Source organism: Columba livia, chromosome 1 (genome assembly GCF_036013475.1).
Source record: "Columba livia isolate bColLiv1 breed racing homer chromosome 1, bColLiv1.pat.W.v2, whole genome shotgun sequence".
Lineage (NCBI taxonomy): Eukaryota > Metazoa > Chordata > Aves > Columbiformes > Columbidae > Columba > Columba livia.
In genome coordinates, this window is record NC_088602.1 from 153,597,783 (window position 1) to 153,616,005 (window position 18,223).

Below are 18,223 nucleotides of genomic sequence, written 5' to 3' on the forward strand. Positions count from 1 at the left end.
TTGGTTGTCTCGCCTTGCTCCAGTGGTTCGCAGCAGTCCTAGGTGCAATGTATGGCTGCTGTGCATTGCTGGGTGGCACAGACCAATAAGAACCATATGGAGGGAGTCTGGCCCCGTACTCATCAGGCGACAACTGGCTGCTTAATTTCCACTCTAGTGAATCGGAGGGAAGGAGAGAGATAAAATAATGGGCAAAGAAGCGCACAGGGTTGAGTAACCGTGCAGAAAGGAAGGACACTGAACAGTGCCAGTCGAGAGAAAAGACAGATACTGACGTTCATTTCTGAAGGCAGTGCACAGAAATCTTTGTTGTGGAGTGACAAATAGCATCAGCAGGAACAGCCAGAAAAGCAAGGGAGAAAAATCCCTTGGAAACTTGGAAGTCCTCACCTGTTTGTCAAGTTCAACATGGTGTGGCTGAAGCCGTGGCTGAAGAAGCAAGCGGATAGTATCAATCAGCAGAGAATTAAAATAAGGAAGACGAACTGTAGCCAAACCAGCGGAAGCTGGTGGTGGCTCTTTAAATGTTTCTATTTATTAAAAAGATATTTGTAATCACAAAGTTTTTACCTCTTTTCCCCTCCCTTGATTTGATGTGCTCTTACCTTGCTGGGGAGCAATTCTCTGCCATAGCCTTTCATCAGCAAGTTTTAGTTTTAAGTCCAGCACTGATAAAAAGATAAGATTTTTCTTCTAAAAAGCATTTTATTCTCTTTTCTTTGATCATTTTGGGGGAAACAGTTGAAGCTAGAAAATTGGCAGAGTTGTATGCCCGAGCCATAGAATTCCCTTTTTCCATACTGGCAAAAACCAGATCGGATCCAGCAAAATTATGAGAGTTATAAACGGATCTTCCATCACCCCACTGGTCATCCGCTGTGGTCAATTATAGTTTGGAAGCCGGCATATGAGTATCAGATGTTTGGCTATTGCATGCCTTCGCTAATCTCCAACCCCAGTCAAACCCTTTGGCGTCACACATCCTATAATTTGCTAAGTTTTTGAACAATGGTGCGTTTTGCATTTCATTTTCACTTTTCATCCAAGAACCTAAGAATACGCTCCTCTTGCTAATTAATCATCAGGGCTGTTTGTGAGGAAAAGGCCTGGCTGTGGGAACGGAGTCATAGGCAAAGCAGGGGATAAAATGTCTGTATCCCACTGCTTTAATGACTCAGAGAAATATCTCCTGTATGTATAACGATTTTAAACAATTTGAATCTTATTCATCTTAAGACAGTATTTGTTCCACATTAAGGTGTGTTTTCACTCAAAAATATTTTCTTGTTGGATATTCATTTTTTAAAAGGTATCATAATGCTATTGGTGCTCTATTTCTTGTTTTTAGAAATCTCATCGAGTATTAGATCAGTTACACATCTGTTTTCTGCAGGGAAGACTCTTCCAATTTTTGCCTTAATTTCTATCCATTACAGTCATAAAGAATAATCTAAATGAATGCAAAAGATTTCCAAGACAGAATACTTATTAAAATATGCAGGCAGGTCTGCATTTTAAATCCAGGTGTTGTACTTCTCGAGCTCTGTACATCCCCAGAATATAAATGTTGATCAGTGCACCAAGTGTTCATGCGAGTCAGCCACTGAGCGATGGTAGGAGAATTTGGAGAGCTTGTTTGATAAGCTGTTGTCATTTTCTGATCCCTTACCTCTCTGCTTTTAATTATTTCATCCCTGTTGCTGTGTCAGATGTCCTGCTCTTTCTCTACAGACTGCTTGCTTCCTGATGACTAGGCCAGACATGAGGAGGGAGCTTTTTACATTGATGGTGGTGAAACACTGGCCCAGGTTGCCCAGAGAGGTGGTAGATGCCCCATCCCTGGAGACATTCAAGGCCGGGCTGGACAGGGCTCTGAGCAACCTGATCTAGTTGAAGATGTCCCTGCTCATTGCAGAGGGTTGGACTAGATGACCTTTGAAGGTCCCTTCCAACCCAAACTGCTTGATGATTCTACGATTTGGTGACTCGTGTTCCTCTCTCATGACCTTCTGCACATGCATATGGTTTTACTGTGATTGTTATGACCCCAGGACCAGAGCTGGGGCTGGGATTAAGGCTGCTCCTGCTCTGCCTTCAGCGTTCAAACAGGCTGTTAGGGAGATTGTTCTGGTGTTGCTATTGCATGCAGAGGGTGATCCTGGTTTATTTAGCTTGTTGTCTTCCAACCATGATGGAAAGGAGCTTTAGTCCTGTTTTTTTCCAGTGTGCATCTCTGCTTTCTGTTTTGAACATGCTCACTGAACCTGTGTCTTCTTTCTCCTCCCAGGATGGGTAATTTTACATCTGTGCTACAAATGCAACTTTTAGACTAAACTGTTTGCAGGGAAGAGATGGATGTGAGGAGGGAATCCAGAGCAGTTTGGTGCGTCTAACAAGGTGGCTGAGAAGCATCTTGTCTCAAGTGTGTTACCTGGACTTGTGATGCTCCAGTGCAATCATGTTTGTGGAGCTGTTTTCATAATTGAAGTAAACAGGGATTAAGGTGGCCATTCTGCCTGGGACCTCCAATGTTATGTCTGTTGGTAGAATTATTGATCAGCAGAGTTACATGCCATATATTTATTGAGCTGAGAAATTACATGAGTTCTTCCACCTGAAGAAAAACACTAAATATGTACTTCTTCCTTAATGTATTTTGTAAGGTCTGCTTGGCCCATAAGGGCAGAGCCTCTCCCCTGTGCTTAAAAGGAAGGAATAGTAAAAGCTAATGGGAAAAAAAAAGTATATTTATTTCCTACTCTGGCTTTTTTTTTTAAAGGTCGTTGTTGCATATCACACAATTGGAGATAAGATGACATTAAATCATCATAAAGAGGTACAATTCCACTGCCTCCAGCAGGTCTCCACCTGTGTGTGCCCCAGCGGGACTGGGAAGGTGATGCTGTGGAGAGTAGGGTCATATGTGGCTGTTCATAGACCACAGGCAGGGAGGAGTGCTTCTCTCCAAGCTGAAGTTCCATGCATCTGTTACCCAAGGATGGTAATGGAGTGCTTGCTCTTGTAAATAAGTTCTATTTTTTAGCATGACAGTGATTTTGATTAATAAATGTGTGCCCTCTTATCTGCGCCAGAGGGTTTAGATGTCATGGCAGGAAGTGACTTTTGTGCCTGAATGAATGTGTTTGTAAATTATTTTATGTCAGTAGCTTTACTTATGTCCTGCCCCACAAAAATTCACAGCTGTAAGGGCTTCTGCATAATGGGCTTTTGAAGCCCACACAGTTCAAATAGCAGGAATCGTATTTACAAAAGAAATTCAATAAGCCCATCAATGACATTGTGAGCATCTTGACGCTGTCTGTTATTTTGGGAATTGTTCATGGAATTTCCCTTACGGGAAGATCCTGTAAATGTGTCATCTGTCTCATATATCATTTTAAAGCAAATCTTTATGATTTTGTTGTAGAGATACCATTTTCTAATAAATTTGTATGGGTTTGGAGTAGTTTCTAGGAGGCTTCTTTGTAACCCTCTTGACCTCCTCCTTGGGCAATTCTCTAGGATTTTCTGCAATAATTATCTCTAGGTGACATTGTAAGTGACTTGAGGATAGTCAGAAGAGCTAACAAGGGCCACTTCTGAGAGTATGAGTCATCTGTGACAGAGTTATAGATGCTTATTGTCTTTGAGGTCTGCACACACAGGCTTTGTCTTGAAGTGTCCCCAAAACAATGTGGCGATGGCAGCAAAGTCATCCATACCAGCTGAAATTACATTGAACTTCTCCTTTCTTTTTCTCCACTGTAGGTGTTCTCTGCCTGCCGGACAGCTTGAATCTTCATAAAGACCAGCAAAGGTCAAACAAGCCTGGAGAGGTGCAGATGTTCAGCCAGTCAGAGCTGAGGACCATCGAGCAGTCTTTGCTTGCTACACGCGTGGGGAGCATTGCTGAGCTCAGTAAGTACAAGGTTGCTGATAATGTCTGGGTGTCTTTCCTTGGAGTAAAGCAAACCCACATGCATTGCCTGGTTTTGCAGAGGAGAGACGAGGGGGCACGTGTTGAAGGAGATGTGGGGTCAGATCTAGCCGTGCTTATGCTCCATGGCCAATTTGAAAGCTGAAGCTATAGGAGGAAAGAAGTCTCATGCAGTCTCATAGCAGTGCCTATGACCTGTTTGCAGATGCTGCCCTAGTCTTTAAAGGTGGAAGATGCTTTGTTTCATCTCCCTGTGTTGCATTGAGAGCACCTCACAGGTTGGCCAGACTTCAAAATGCCTGTCACATTGGTGTCCTGTCTCGTTTCACTAGGATGCCTGCTTTGGGATATGCAGGGAAAAAACTGAAGGTTGCAATAAGTGAAAGAAATATTGTAACAAATTTAAAGCAGAGCTAGTCCAACCTGTGTTACAGAGTGTCCTTCACCCTGCTTTTCCAGCATAAGCGAGAGCCAGAAGTCAAACCTGAACCGGAGAAATTTGTGCCTTAAAGATAAATTATTTTCTGTTAATCAAAACACTTTCTGTGAAATATGAGAATCTATGATATCTGTGAAAATCTGAAAGCTTTGGTTTCAGCAGAAATAAATTGTAGGAGGCAAATGCCATGTGAATCTTCATGTGACATGGAGATAAAATTACCAAAAGTGCCTTTTTAGTTTTTAATTGGTGTTTTTTTTTAAAAAAAAATTAAGATGGATTCCTTCCAATCACATGTTTGCCATGTAGTTAGAGATAGGAAACTATGGGTTCGAAAAGAACTATTCAGACAGAAAAGTTTGGGGTTTTCTTTCTGCGGTCTGTCAGAAATACTGTCAATTATTTTTTTCCTGAGGTCTCTTATGAAATTTTGGGGGAGAAATCAAAAAGACTGAAATCCATGAAGATACAGCTTTCTGTTGTTCTTATAACTGAATTCTTTGTTACCAACATTGTGAAGAACATGCACAGGTATCTCATATTCGCTTTTCTGGAATTTTCTGTAGCACTGGGAGTCTCCTTGTAGCTCCATCATATCATTAGGACTCAGTTTATGTGGTGTTCATGGGCCCTGTGGAAGTACCATGAATGTTTGTCTACAAGCCACAGTATGAATTTCTGTTTTCAGCTTGCTAATTTTTCTCTGGTGAAATGTCAACAAGCCAAGAGCACTTACATGCTTTAGTGTGAAGTGTTACTTCGTCTCTGGAATCAGGTGTTTGGTGTTATTCAAATGAAGTAATTTAGGCTTATTTATTTCATGCACATGAAACACACAACAGTACTGTCTGTATGCCATCTAAATTATGCATGACACAGCCCTCTTTCTTAAAGTACATATGGTTGTGTTTTAATAGATAAGTAATCTGTGGATATTTCAGGGCTGTTTTATTTTAATTCTGGATTTTTAAAAAAATTTTTTATGCAACTCTAAAAGCCAGACTCCTTAATTACCTTGCTGTTTTAAAATTTGATTTCCAGGAATCTGTCATCTCTAGGTAGTCCTACCTTAATTTCAAATGCTTGGTTGTTGAGGTTTGCATTCTGTATGTCTGTTGACTGCAAATACATGGGTAAAAGCCCTCTTCGGGGTGGCCAGCTGGAAGAAAAGGGTGCATCAGTGGGAGCAAGATGCAGCTGTCAGAGAGGCTGACGCCTCCAGCATGCTGGTAGCCCTCCAGAAAGCCCTCTGGACAACCAGCGTGGGCACCTCCCCAGCCACTGCAAGCAGATGCATGTCAGGGAAGAAGCAGTAAGAGGAGGGGTAATTGGCAAAGCTTGTAAGGCTTGATGAACATTAGGGGTGGAAATCTTTGCTGTGGAGCAGTGCCTGGCGCAGAGTTCAAAACCGAATTGTGAAACGCGGCGTGGTGGTGGGCAGAAACCTGTGGATTTGGGGGGAAAAAATCCCAAAATGTAAGGAAAAGGGAAGGGGTGGAGGGTGCTGAGGGGGTTTGCTCTTTGCTCAGTGCTTGTGTATCTGTCTCTGGCAAAGGCAGAGGCTGTGACCCAGGGGTTGGAGCAAAGCCTCTGCTGCAGAGGGAGGCTGGGGAACTGCAGTGTGGGGGCTGAAACGCCGAGCAGCGGGGAGAAGCCAGGAGGGAACACCTGGGGATTGGGTCATGTTGGCGGGGAGAGAGTAGGCGAAAGAGGATTTATCGTTGCCATGGTGGGGCAAGGGGGTTGGAGAGCTTTAGAAGTGGCATTACAGAGAGGGAAGAGGATATGGCAGGCTCTGGTATGGAGAAAATGGGATATTAGGGGAAGGATTAGGTGTGTAAAAGCCCTTGCTCTTGCAGGGCTGAATAAAGGTGATGAGGGAGACTCTCTGGATAGGAGGGAATTAAGAAGGTAACACTTGTGAAGAGGAGGAGATGGCAACCAAGTGTGAGTGGCAAAGACAGAAGCTTGTCCTGATGTCCCAACAGAGTAGGTAGTACCCAGGTGGGTGTCTGCCATGTCCCACCAGCTTGCAATATCCCAGGAGCCAGGACTTCATTTCTGTTCTCTTCAAAAGAGCACAAAAGACAAGGGCAAAGTGTGATCTTGGAATAAAGCAATTTAATTTTATCTCATGAAAAAAAATAAAGGCAATTCTAATTGAGATTTCTTATAGTTTATCAGCATTAATAATTAAAGGATTGCAAGTATGAAGAGTAACTCCAATTAACAAATGCCTGTGTGTGGAAGAAAAGCTTCCTCTGTTCTCGATTCTGCCCAGCATCCACGCACGCAGCGATGTGGCCGGCTGCTGAGCTGCTGGAGGCTTTGAGGCCGGAAAATCAAATCTGTCCCCTGGAAGATGACAGCTGGCAAACGGGGCCCATTTACTGGCTGGCGCCTGTATTTCAGCTCAAATCTTCTTAGCTTCTTCACGGTCTTTGTGTCTGTCCCAGGTGGAAAATAGATTCACAAGGTGAAAAGCCTTGCATCTTGTCGTATTTTCACACTGCCCTACACATGGTGCCCTTGTTTGTCTGCTGCCTTTGTTTGTTCATACGTGCTGTCAGCGTGTTAGAAAAGACCGTTTGAGCTGTGTCTCCCCGGAGTGTGACGGAGGCGATAGAAAGTGGGAAAAGGTAGGATGGTAGACACAACTGTAGAGGAACGGTAGCACCCTCTGGGAATGCTGTAGAGGTGAAGGTCCACCCAAGCTGCCTTTGAGGGGTCCTCATGGCCAGGCAGGTGCAACCAGACACTGTTCCTGTAGCCCCCAAATCCTGCTTGCCTGGGCTTGGTGGTTCTTGTACTCTCATCTCCCAGGCTTAGCAGGCAGCGGGCGCTGGTCGTCGCTGGGACAGCCCAGCCCTGCCTGGCGGCAGTGGGGCGAGGTATCGCCGCTGGCCCTGGGGCGCTCTCCCAAAAACTGGAAGAAGAGGCGATGTTGCTGACTTAGGGGAAAAATCAAAGGAAGGTTTTGTCTCCAGGACTTAGGAGGGGAATGTAAATAGAGACCTAATTCTGCAACGCAATTACAGCGGTAATGCGGGATTCCAAGGAGAAGGCTTGAAAAATTAATGTGAAACCTTATTCATTAAAATATAATGAACATGGCACAAAGTTAAGGAACAACAATAAATCTGGCCTATGTTATATTGGCATTTAGTATTCATGAATTGTAATTGCCTACTACAGTGTGTTTTAAAATAATGCAATTTCATTTGAAATGCTTATTATATAGAGAACATTGGGAAGAACTGAAGCACAGCAAAAATAATAGGATTTAAAACAGTAGTCTGACAGTATTTTATTGTTTAATCTTAGAGAAAATATTTCACGAGGCATTTTTTCTTTTCCTCAATGTTTCCTAAAGTTTCCTATATTTCCAGACCAGACCTAGAATGGGAATAGATACATTTGGAGTTTTTTCAGAAAGTTTTGGGGTTTCTTCTAGATTTCTAATTCTTCTCTTTTATTTCCTCCCCCTTCAGATGTGGAAAAATAAGTAGACTGGATAGAAAAAGAGAGGAATATTATGGAGAGCTTTGGCTGTTGAGAGATCCCATGATACTGCATTTTGACCTTTGAATATTTTTCCTAACTTCTTTATACGCATGTTTGCAATCCACAAACATTTCCCTATATTTAACTGCATAACACTCCAACACACCTATTCATCACCCGTCTAAAAATACCACTGCCAGCTTGGAGACCAGATGCAGGAGGGATGAGGCTCACAACTGGAGGTCGCTGTTTTTTTTTGCTGAATGAAGGGGGCCCCTCTTTCTCTTACATGTACAAGGTGATGACAAGGAAGAGCAGAAGCGTTAGGGCATGCTGGGCACCAATCCTGGCACCAAGAAATATTCCCCCCTCGCTGCCTTCCAGTGAAGACCGTAAGGTCTTAATGTAGGCCAAACTGGGAGAACCACCCCATGCTGAGGTGCATGCATAGGGCTGCAGAAGGGTTGTGTCTCTTGAGCCACATGGAGGAATAAACTGTGGCTTACGATGTCATCCAAACTGTGTCTTCATGCATAGTTAGTAGGTAGAAAACAGTTTGCGGCTTGCTTTGAGTCTAAAAATGACCAGTCTGCTATGGCTTTCCTGGGTGAGAAGTTTGCCACCTGGTCTTGTGCAAACCACGGTGACTGCTTCTGGTGGCGGTGGTGGTATTACTCTGAGTGTTAACCACAACAGTTAGGCATTTTTATTTTAAACTAGGATAATCTGAAGATGCAGATGCGACATATGGCTACTGATCTCAGAGGGTTTTAGGCTTTTGGATGTTGTTTAACTTAGAGTAGCTCCCAGATATGCTCTTCAGGCAGGTTTTCCCCCCACATCACCACTCTTAGCAAGGTTTTCCTTTTTGCCACTGGAAAAACGCCACCCTTCCCCATCATCCTCTCTTTGCCTCCGCAGTGCTGAATGTATATATTTCCAAACTAACAGCATCCCAGTAGATTCTGGCATACTTTAGGGATGAAAGGAAGGGTTACTGCTTAAGTGTAAGTAGGAATGTGATTGTGCATACCAATACTGTTTTTCATTTCTCCTCATTGCCCCAGCTGAAAGTCTGCATCCCCTCCCTTGCCTTTTCATCTAGTGTCAAACCTCTGCAACCAACAGGAAGGAGCGCTGCAGGAGCCATAAAAATTGATTCGTGTCCTGTAAATAAGAGGTTAAATCTAGGCTTAGAAGCAAATGCCAGGGTGAAGGTGCTTGCTGGAAGGGTGGCATTTGAAGGAGTGTTGTTGTAAGTGCTCTGCTTATTTACTGCCAGAACAAAAGCCCTGTTTGTTCAGATATTTTTTCTCAACCCAAGCAGCACCGTAGAGAAAGGCCAAAGCTTATTCCCTGTCAACAGTTTGGTTCATGCAGCACAGTGCTGAGCTAAGTGGAGGTACTATCCAAAACCTGCTATTCAGATGGCAGCGCTCCCTTCAGCGTAGGGTTTGGCCACAGACTGGCAGCCTATGTGGCCACTTTCCAGATGTGGTGATACTTCTAGTTTTCAAGGGCTCTCCGCTGGGTTATTGCACAAGATATCTATGTCCACACTCCCCCATTGTTTTCTGGCCCTCTTGTTTGTGGTTCCTCCTCACTGCATTCCACATGTCATCCACTCTGTGTATGTTGAGGTGCCCCTTCGACCCCCCCGCAGAGAACAAAAGACAGATTAACACAGTGCTTAAATGCTAGGTAGTTTCTTGTCTCCATTAAATGCTAGCCGGTTGCAGGCTCCTTTAGCTGCTACTCTGTTCCCCTTGCAGCCCACTCTGGGCTGGACATGAGCCTCCATTCGCTCTCTGCATCTGTGCGCAAGAAAGGTAATGGGTTACTTAATAGCCCCAAACCACCCCCTGCTTTTTTTCCCTTCCCCCCGAGATACCCACCATTATAAACCATAAAGCAATGCTTTTATTTATCAGTGGAAATGAAGCAGATAGGAGGATAATTTGAAAGTACCAGTTTACACCCTACTAAGGCTTTACCTTCCCTTTCTCTGACCTGCTGAGAGGGATCATGGATTTCTATCATGGGTTACAGGGGCTGAACAGAGGCTGCTGTCACTTGCCTGGGTTCCCATGTGCTGTCAGCACTCCTTTGGGGGCTCCCCAGTTCCCCCCGTGGGTAAGGCTCAACCTCCTTCACCTTTCTGGGGGCCAAGCCTAGGTCTGTCCCCATGCAGATAATTTTGTTCTCTTGGGGCTTCTACCTCATGCATTGAAGCCCACTAAGCTTTGATGGCTTGTATCAGGAATAGTGTGGCCAGCAGGACTAGAGAAGTGATTGTGCCACTGTATTCAGCACTGGTGAGGCCCCACCTGGAATCCTGTGTTCAGTTTTGGGCCCTCATCATAAGAAGGACATTGAGGTGCTGGAGAGAGTGCAGAGGAGGGTGATGAAGCTGATGAAGGGTCTGGAGCACAAGTCTGATGAGGAGCGGCTGAAGGAGCTGGGGTTGTTTAGCCTGGAGAAGAGGAGGCTGAGGGGAAACCTTATCACTGTCTACAATGGCCTGAAAGGAGGTTGTAGCATGGTGGGGGTTGGTCTTTTCTCCCAGGTAGCAAGTGACAGGATGAGAGGAAGTGGCCTCAAGTTGTGCCAGGGGAGGTTTAGATTGTATTTTTTGAAAACTTTCTTCATGGAAAGTGTTGCCAGGATGAGCACACTTCAGCTGGCCTGTTCAGCCACGGGGGGGCTCTTAAATTCACAGTTTGAGGACATGGGTCTACATCAGGCCAAAGAAAATCCAAATGAAGTCCATAAGGCAGTGGCAGTCTGAAGAAGGAAGGCTCTGTATTAGGTTGGCAGATGAATAGCTATCCGAGTCAAAGCTTGTTTTGTTTGGAGTTGATGTGGTTTAAGGGGAATCAAACACAAACATCATGCTTGCCAGGTTGGATTGGAGATTTTGAAGGTAATAGTGTTGTTATAGTAGGTATGTGAACTTGAGAAGGTTTAATTATTACTGTGGCTTTTTTATGGGATATATCCAATCCCTAATTTCTCAGTCTTCAAAGGATTTGGAAACAACAAATCTGACACAAACACTTACTCCGTAATATAAATAGAATCTTTTTGTGATGGTAGGATAAGTGGAGATAAAAGGTTAAACGATCTGTGGGAGGCCGCAGGGAAGCCAGTGTCAGTAAATGGGATGCTCATATCACCGTCGTGTCTATTGACGTTGAATTCCAAGTTTGGGTCCACAGCTCCTTCATTGGCTCTTCTGTGGGAATGATGAATGGGTGTTAGGAGAAGAAAAAATTGCCTGGGTAGGAAATTTCCATAGGGGCACAACGTGGGCAAGCCGAGATGGAAGACATGGGGAGATTTCTGCAAGGTGAGCTCAATGGTGAATCTCTTGCATGTGGGATGCTCCACTGATGGTGGGTTGTGGCACCCCAAGCGCACCCACACCCTGAGGCAGCTGGCTCTTCAATCTGGAGTATACTGTGTGCCAAGAATAGCATAGCTTTATGTTTGAAGATACTTTGTACTAAGTGAAATGCATACTAAATGCTTTCTAGCGTGCACTCATCCTAGCTCTCTGCACACTCCTTTCCTGGTATAGCTGGGTTGTCTTGAGTTAACGGTAGAAAGACCTCCAATAAATCATTTGAGGAAAGGTTTCGCTCGAGCTGCTTTTGCTCAGCTGACTTTTGAAACATAGAGATTGATGCAAGACCAGAGGCAGAGCAAACATGGAGGAACAGCACAGCTGAAACTGAGAGTGTAGCTATGCTCGGGCAGCTGACTGACTGGATGGCTGGAGGCAGTCTGCTACGGTAGAGGAGACACAGTTCAACTACTTGTGTTCACCTGCATTCATGCACTTACAGGCATATGCCGGGGTGAGCTCTAGCAATGCATCACTTTGGTGCAGAAATTGGAGGCAAGAAGGAGGTAGAATGGGAGAGAGACTTAGCTACAGTGTGGGAAGGATTCAGGGTGGCCGTGACTACTAGGCAGCAGTCAGATGAATAGACCATAGTTTATTATCAGGGTTATAATTCATGTTTTCAATACAGAGCTGGTTCTGAGCAAAACCATAGATCCAAGACTTCTGTACTGAGGTGTGAAACGGATCCAGGTCAATAAAGTTAGTTTTGGACCTGGCTCACACTCTTGTAAGGGGACGAACTTCAGAAACTACTGGCCATGACATGAAGCTGGCAGTTGGAGTGCAGGTCCCTAGTAGATATGCCTCCTTTTCATGTTCTGGATGGGACACAGGAGGGTGTTACAGGCTCTGAAGGACAGATACAACTCCATTCTATGGCTCTGGTCCCCTCTTTGCAGGAGAAAATGTTCACCCAGGTAGCACAGCAAAGTGTTAACACTGCTGCTGTCAACATGCCCCACTGCAGGGCATGATTCCTGAGACCAGGCTGCATGCATTGCAGTCACGGATGGCCAGAAGGATGATCAGACCAGCATTGTCGAACTGATAGGTGCTGCCTGCAGGATGCTGTTGTGCAAGAAGCACGGCCTGGCCCTACTTCTCACGGTGCCCTGACGGGGCATTGCATGGCAAGAGGTTTGTGGAGACAACAGATCCTACTCCTTCCCCTGGGCTTTGAAGGAAAAACACAAGCCAAAGAACTGTGTGGCTTGTTTTCCGTGTGCAAAAATATCGTTGCTAAGTTGTTCTTGCGGTTTTAGGACATGTTGTTGGAACAAAGAATATCTCGAGGTAGGTGTCATAGGGAGCGGCCATTTAAGGATTGGTCCAGCGTCATTGACCTCTGGGTCATGGTTGTGCAAACACACACCCAGCTGAATGTTTTAGGCTGTGGAAGTCTTTCCCTCTGAAAGCAGCGAGCCTGCTCCTGGGCAGGCATGTTTGTGAGGTTGGGTCCATCATGACAGACCATAAAATCCCTCAGAAATAGGCATTGGGCATCTATAATTTCCTCTTTCTTCCTTCTCTTTTTGCTTTCCTTCTTCCTCCCCACACCCCCAACGATGTTACAAAATTGGAAACAGAAGTATTATTTTTTTTTTTTAAGTTTGGGCTCTAAAATAGTATGAGCAGTGATAATAGCTTTTACTGAAGCCAAACATAGTAAAAAAAAAACCTGCTTAGCTCGTTGCTGTAGAGAGGGCTCGAGCAGTCCAATTGTGTGCTGTATGTTGTTGAGTATACTACCCCCATACAGGCTGGAGCAGCTTAACTTTCCCTGTCACATCACATCTTTGGCTTGAAGTCAGTGAAGCTGTTCCTTAAATATGAAGTATTGCCTTAAACCAGGCCCATGTCACAACATGCGCATTACATAATATTTTCAATCTTTAAGTCAAATGTATGTGGATCTTGCATTCATAAACCGTGCTGAACTGACAGCAGCAGCAATGGGCAAGTCCTGCTTTCGTTGTGTAGAGGGTGAAATGCTGGCAGCTACAGCAGCAGCTCTCCGCATGCTGCGGTACATTTGGTGGTTTTGTGGGTCCTTTGCTAGCTGCCATGCAAGGCACAGTGCTTCTCCTCCGGGCTGACAAGCTCCATCCAGCGTGGAGCTACGTTGCTGGAGCTCTTCTCCGTCCTAACCTGGGGCTGCAAGGCAGTACCGGCCTGGGGCTTCCCGTCACCTTTGCTGCCCTCCTGTTCTGGCTTCCTAGCTTTGACAACAAAAATATCCTCAAATATCCCCACCCCATGCAAGATGATGTCGTCCTCACCCTGGCTCTGCTAGCAGAGAAATTTGTGCGTTGGCTCACTTGGCTTACATTGCGTACATTGTGGAAGTGTTTATTTGTTTTAAATTAAAACCAAAATAAAACTGGCAAGGTCTTTTGTCAGGCAGAGTGGCTCCCCAGTCTGTTCCTCGGATGGGTTGCAGGTGGTGGAACAGGAAAGGGAGTGAGCGCAGGGGATCCCCACCTGCCCCTTGTGCCGTGAGGCCACAGTCTTCAGGAGACGCATCCCTGGAGTTACAAGATTGACTCAACTGCTGGGATTTTTGTTTTTTTTATGGGGTTTTTTTGGAAATGATGCACTTAGGAATTTCTTGGCCTTCCAGATACTCTCAGCTGATACATCTGAGACAGGTTTTCAGGGCCAAAAAAGATGCAGAAGCGCCACCAGTGGTGTGAGCAGGTAACCTCCCCTTGCAGAGTATTGCTGTATCCGAATGCAGTCTGAAGGGCAGAGACAGCTGACATGAAGTGATAAAGGGGCTTTATGTCTCTATACTTGGCCACAAATTCAAGGTTGCCCTCAGCGTTCAGATATACTGTGGCTTTTACAGCTGGCAAGGAGACCAAATATAGGTTGCGTTTCCCAGATGAGACTTCAGCTGGTCAGCTGCTGGAGACCAGACCAGTGAGTACCATCATGGAACTGTTTTCATGTCCGTGGTCTTTGGCATGCCCTGGCCAGAATCAAAGAGAGTTTCAACTCTTAGTATATTCTTTGGAAGAAATGAGAGAAGCAAAACTCCGTTTAGCAAGGAAGAACAGAAGCAGCAAAACATGCTAGGGATTGAAACACCACACGTGCATCTTGAACCAGATGTTGTACTATGCTACATTTTACGGAGTATGCGTAAGTACTACCATACACCGTGTGCGTGCGCCTGTCAGCTCCCATGTCCCTTCTTGGCACTGATCCTGGTGCATACATATGCTCTGGCGGTCTCTGCCCTGAAGAATTTGCACCGTAACTGGATGCTGCTGGAGGAGGAAAAGGGCACCAGGGCATGCAGTGGTTTGTCCAAAGTTACGCTTTGGAATAGAATAAGAGAGCGGTGATTCCTGTCGTGCTTCCAGTGCTCTGCCTGTTGGGTACCAGGATCCTAATGCAATTTTTATGCTTACTTACTGCCCTCTGTAAAGCTCAGTGCTTTATAGGTATTGATTATTTAAGCCTTGAGTTGTCTCTGATAGAGGAATGTTATAATAATTGTTCATATAGAAATTACTTGACATGTAACCAGAGATAATATAGCAAAGGCAAAAGCAAGATCTGAGCCAATCAATTTTTGGTATAACGTAATTAAATGAGGCTTAAACATAAAAAGCATTAATTCAGCTTTAATAGCATGGATCGGTTTGGATTTCTTAAGAAGCAGTTGAGGAAACAGAATAAATGAGTGAACTCCTGGTCATATTGAAACAGATGGGAGCTCTGCCATTGATTTTGGCGAGGTTGGAGTTTCTCCAGCCTTGCATCAGCAGCGATGCTGAGCTGCCCGTCCTGCCCACGTCATTCTTGCTGCCGCCTTCCCTCCTTACTCACCGTGCAGCTTCCTCGCGTGCAGGATGTGTCATCGAAGTCACATCGCCCCAGTGCTCGGGGAGGGATGGGGATGAAGTAATGCTGCTGCCTGAATCTGGGCCTAAATTGCGTCCTGATTTTTATCCATCATTTGGTGCAGAAGTCAGAGGAGTTCTCTGGTGCTTTCTGTCTCAGTCCAAGTTTAACCACATGCTTTAGTGCTGTAGTGGCTTGGGTCTGAAAAGGCTGAATTTAGTATAACTCCTTTTTGTCTGCTTTTGCTATTATTGTTAAATCCAAACGTTGCAGCCAGCACTTCCACACTTTTTTGTTTTCCTTTTGGAGAAAAAAAAAATAATCAAAAAAGGAATTTACTCATGCTGTCAGCAATGTTGCTAGCAGTTAAATTTGCCTGTGCTAAGCTTGGCAGTACACATCTGCTGTGGCAGAGTGGGCCAAGCGAAAGGGGTCCCAAACTTTCCTGCTGCTGGGGTTGCCTGCAGATAATTTTCTGCAGGATTAGGGAATCATCTCAGGGGCACATCTGTTTCTGCCATGGACCTGATCCTGCAGGCTTTCGACATGCACAGCTGCTCTCTGAAACGTTGAGCATGCAGGGCTGCAAGATTGGTCCTGTCACGACAATTTCCTGGCAGAGGGAAAAGACAAACTATTTTTAAATGAAAGCTTTGAATCAGAGGAATATTGCAGAGTGCAGCAAAAAATCGTGTCAAAACCCTGAAGTCATGTACTCGGCAGTTTTCTCATGCCAGCGGTTTTCTTCTCATGGTTTTAAGGCTGTGATTTTGGAGGATTGGGCTGAGCATTTTTCAGCGAGACGTTTCTATTCTCCGTGGTGCACATTATCACAGCAGCAGCATCATTTTCTGTGCAAGTCAGCCTGGAGAGAGGTGATGTGCTGTGATGTGTTCACAGGGGTGGGACTTAGCAAAAAAACCTGTAGCTCTGCTTTGCACACAGTTAAAATGGTTCTCCTTTAAGTTTGCCCAGGAGTTCATTATTCACCTTTTCTTTTCCCCCCGATTTGGTTTTATATTCCTACCTCGGTGCACATTTTCAACTCTTCCTTCCAAGTTTCAGTGCTCAGTGGTCACTTGGGAAAGGTAGATAACAGAAAGTGTGCGACTTCTTCTTAATGCTGGGAAATTATGTCCTCTTTTCCAATCACTCGTTTTTGTACAGCTTAAGAATGACCCAAAGGGCTCTTGCTCAGATTTTCATTTAAAACAAACCATCTGATTTGATCCAAGATCATTATTTACCCCCAAAGCACTCTCAAAGTGATTTGAAAATGTGAAAACAGGCACTTTATAACCACAATTGTTTCCCTGCTTTTGATAGAGTGGTCACCAGTCAATAAACGTAAAATTCACTGCTTTGGAGGGACATGCTGTAGTTAATTAGTTACAATCAGTACGGCGCTCAGAGACTCACTGGTGCTTGCCTGTATATTTGACTGCTAATCTCGCTGGCTTTGCTGATCCTGGTCCATATATTGCGGCTGGTTTCCCACACCCACCCTGCCAGGATGCGCCCAGAACCACGTCGGTGCATGGAAGACGACGAGCATCTTTCTCTTGGGCCATTTTCTGTGCTCTGGAAACCTGAGAGGCTGGGTGAGCCTGCTTGACAGGTTTTGCTCTTCTGCTAACGTGAAGATTTCTAGGCCCAGCCTGGGCTTAAAAACTGTAATTTCAGTTGCACGTTTCTGATAGTGTCTTTTAGCAGTTTCTTTTCCCCTTCTTTTCCTCACCCACGTGTCCCTGTGTGCACTCCTGCAGTGCTCTCTGCCTCATCCAGCTGCCTCCTTCCTTGTGTCAAGGGGCTGCATTTCCATTCGACCCCCTACCCAGGAGCATGCAGCTTTTGGTGCCACTCTGTATCGTCCCCACTGGTCCTTTTTGGAATGGTGGGGTTTTGGCAGCCTCTAAGGTCTGCCTGTAGGTAGCTGAGACCCCAGCCCTGGTGTACTGGCTCTCGGGTACTGCTGAGGGAGACCAGGCTGGTGCTGCTGACATGCCATATTTGCAGAAACCCATCTCCCCCAGGACTCTGAGGCTTGTCTGTAGCCCAGGTATGTTGTGCCATGCCACATAAACCACTAGGCAAAGTCCAACATGGTGATGAGCAGTGCACAGGATCCAATCCTACCATTTACTGTTTGCATATGTGAGTTTAAATGGAAGGAAAAAACAACCCTGGTATGCCTTTTGGGTTGAAAACTTCATGGAGAGGCAGCCAAAAAGCCTGGCATTCACCCTGCTTTTGCTTTTTTCCAGGTGACCTGGTGTCTCGAGCGATGCACCACCTCCAGCCCCTCAATGCCAAGCAGCATGGGAACGGGACACCGATGCACCAGAAGCAGGGATCACTCTACTGGGAGCCGGAGGCTCTGTACACCCTCTGCTACTTCATGCACTGTCCGCAGATGGAGTGGGAAAACCCCAACGTGGAGCCGTCAAAAGTCACACTGCAGACCGAGAGGTAAGAGCTGCCGTATGGCGGTTAGTGTCGTGGTGAAGACGTTTCATTAATAAATCAGCCTGGATGGCTAATTGCTAATTATAGCTTGTGCGTGAGAGGCTGCGGAGCAGTCTGGTTTGGTTTAGCATCACCTCTTTGAAATCCGTTTCTCTTGCCGAAACGCTGCGTGGCTGACCCAATATATATCAAAAGTGACACCCAGTGGCTACATACAGCAAATTGGTTCCAGATGTGCACTCAAGAGAGATTTCCTTTTCCTTTCGTTGTTGCTCAGCTATTCTGTGTTTTGGAAAAGAAAATGAGAACTACTATTTCTGGCCTAGCAGGTTCGGGTTTAAATGTGTTTTTTCTACACTTTAATAGGGCTTGACAGCTGCGATTGGGGAAGTGGAAAATGAATAGAGTAGTGTGTAGAAAGGAGAAGTCGTTAAAGATGCTGTGACGAGGAGCTGGGTGCAGGAATAACCTTGGGGCTGCCCTGGCCAGGGATGTGGCAGGCTCAGGCTGTGCTGCTGTTGGCCCTGCCCCAGGGATGGCTGGTGCAGGGTGGGACACGCCTGAGGCCCTGTCCCGACTCAGGATCTGTTGTAAGGTGAGAACAAGATGCCACTGA

The 18,223-nt window shown here is 45.4% G+C and overlaps 1 protein-coding gene across 5 annotated transcripts in view; it reads left to right on the forward strand.

The window, feature by feature from the left end:
* ABTB3 (ankyrin repeat and BTB domain containing 3) overlaps positions 1-18,223 on the forward strand; it is a 177,268-nt gene that overhangs the window by 97,268 nt on the left and 61,777 nt on the right. For all 5 annotated transcript variants that reach the window (XM_065039361.1, XM_065039372.1, XM_013368698.3 and 2 more), the window contains exons 2-3: positions 3,769-3,918; positions 17,406-17,610. In XM_065039361.1, the coding sequence (XP_064895433.1) occupies positions 3,769-3,918; positions 17,406-17,610 (355 nt within the window). The remainder of the gene's footprint in view (positions 1-3,768; positions 3,919-17,405; positions 17,611-18,223) is intronic.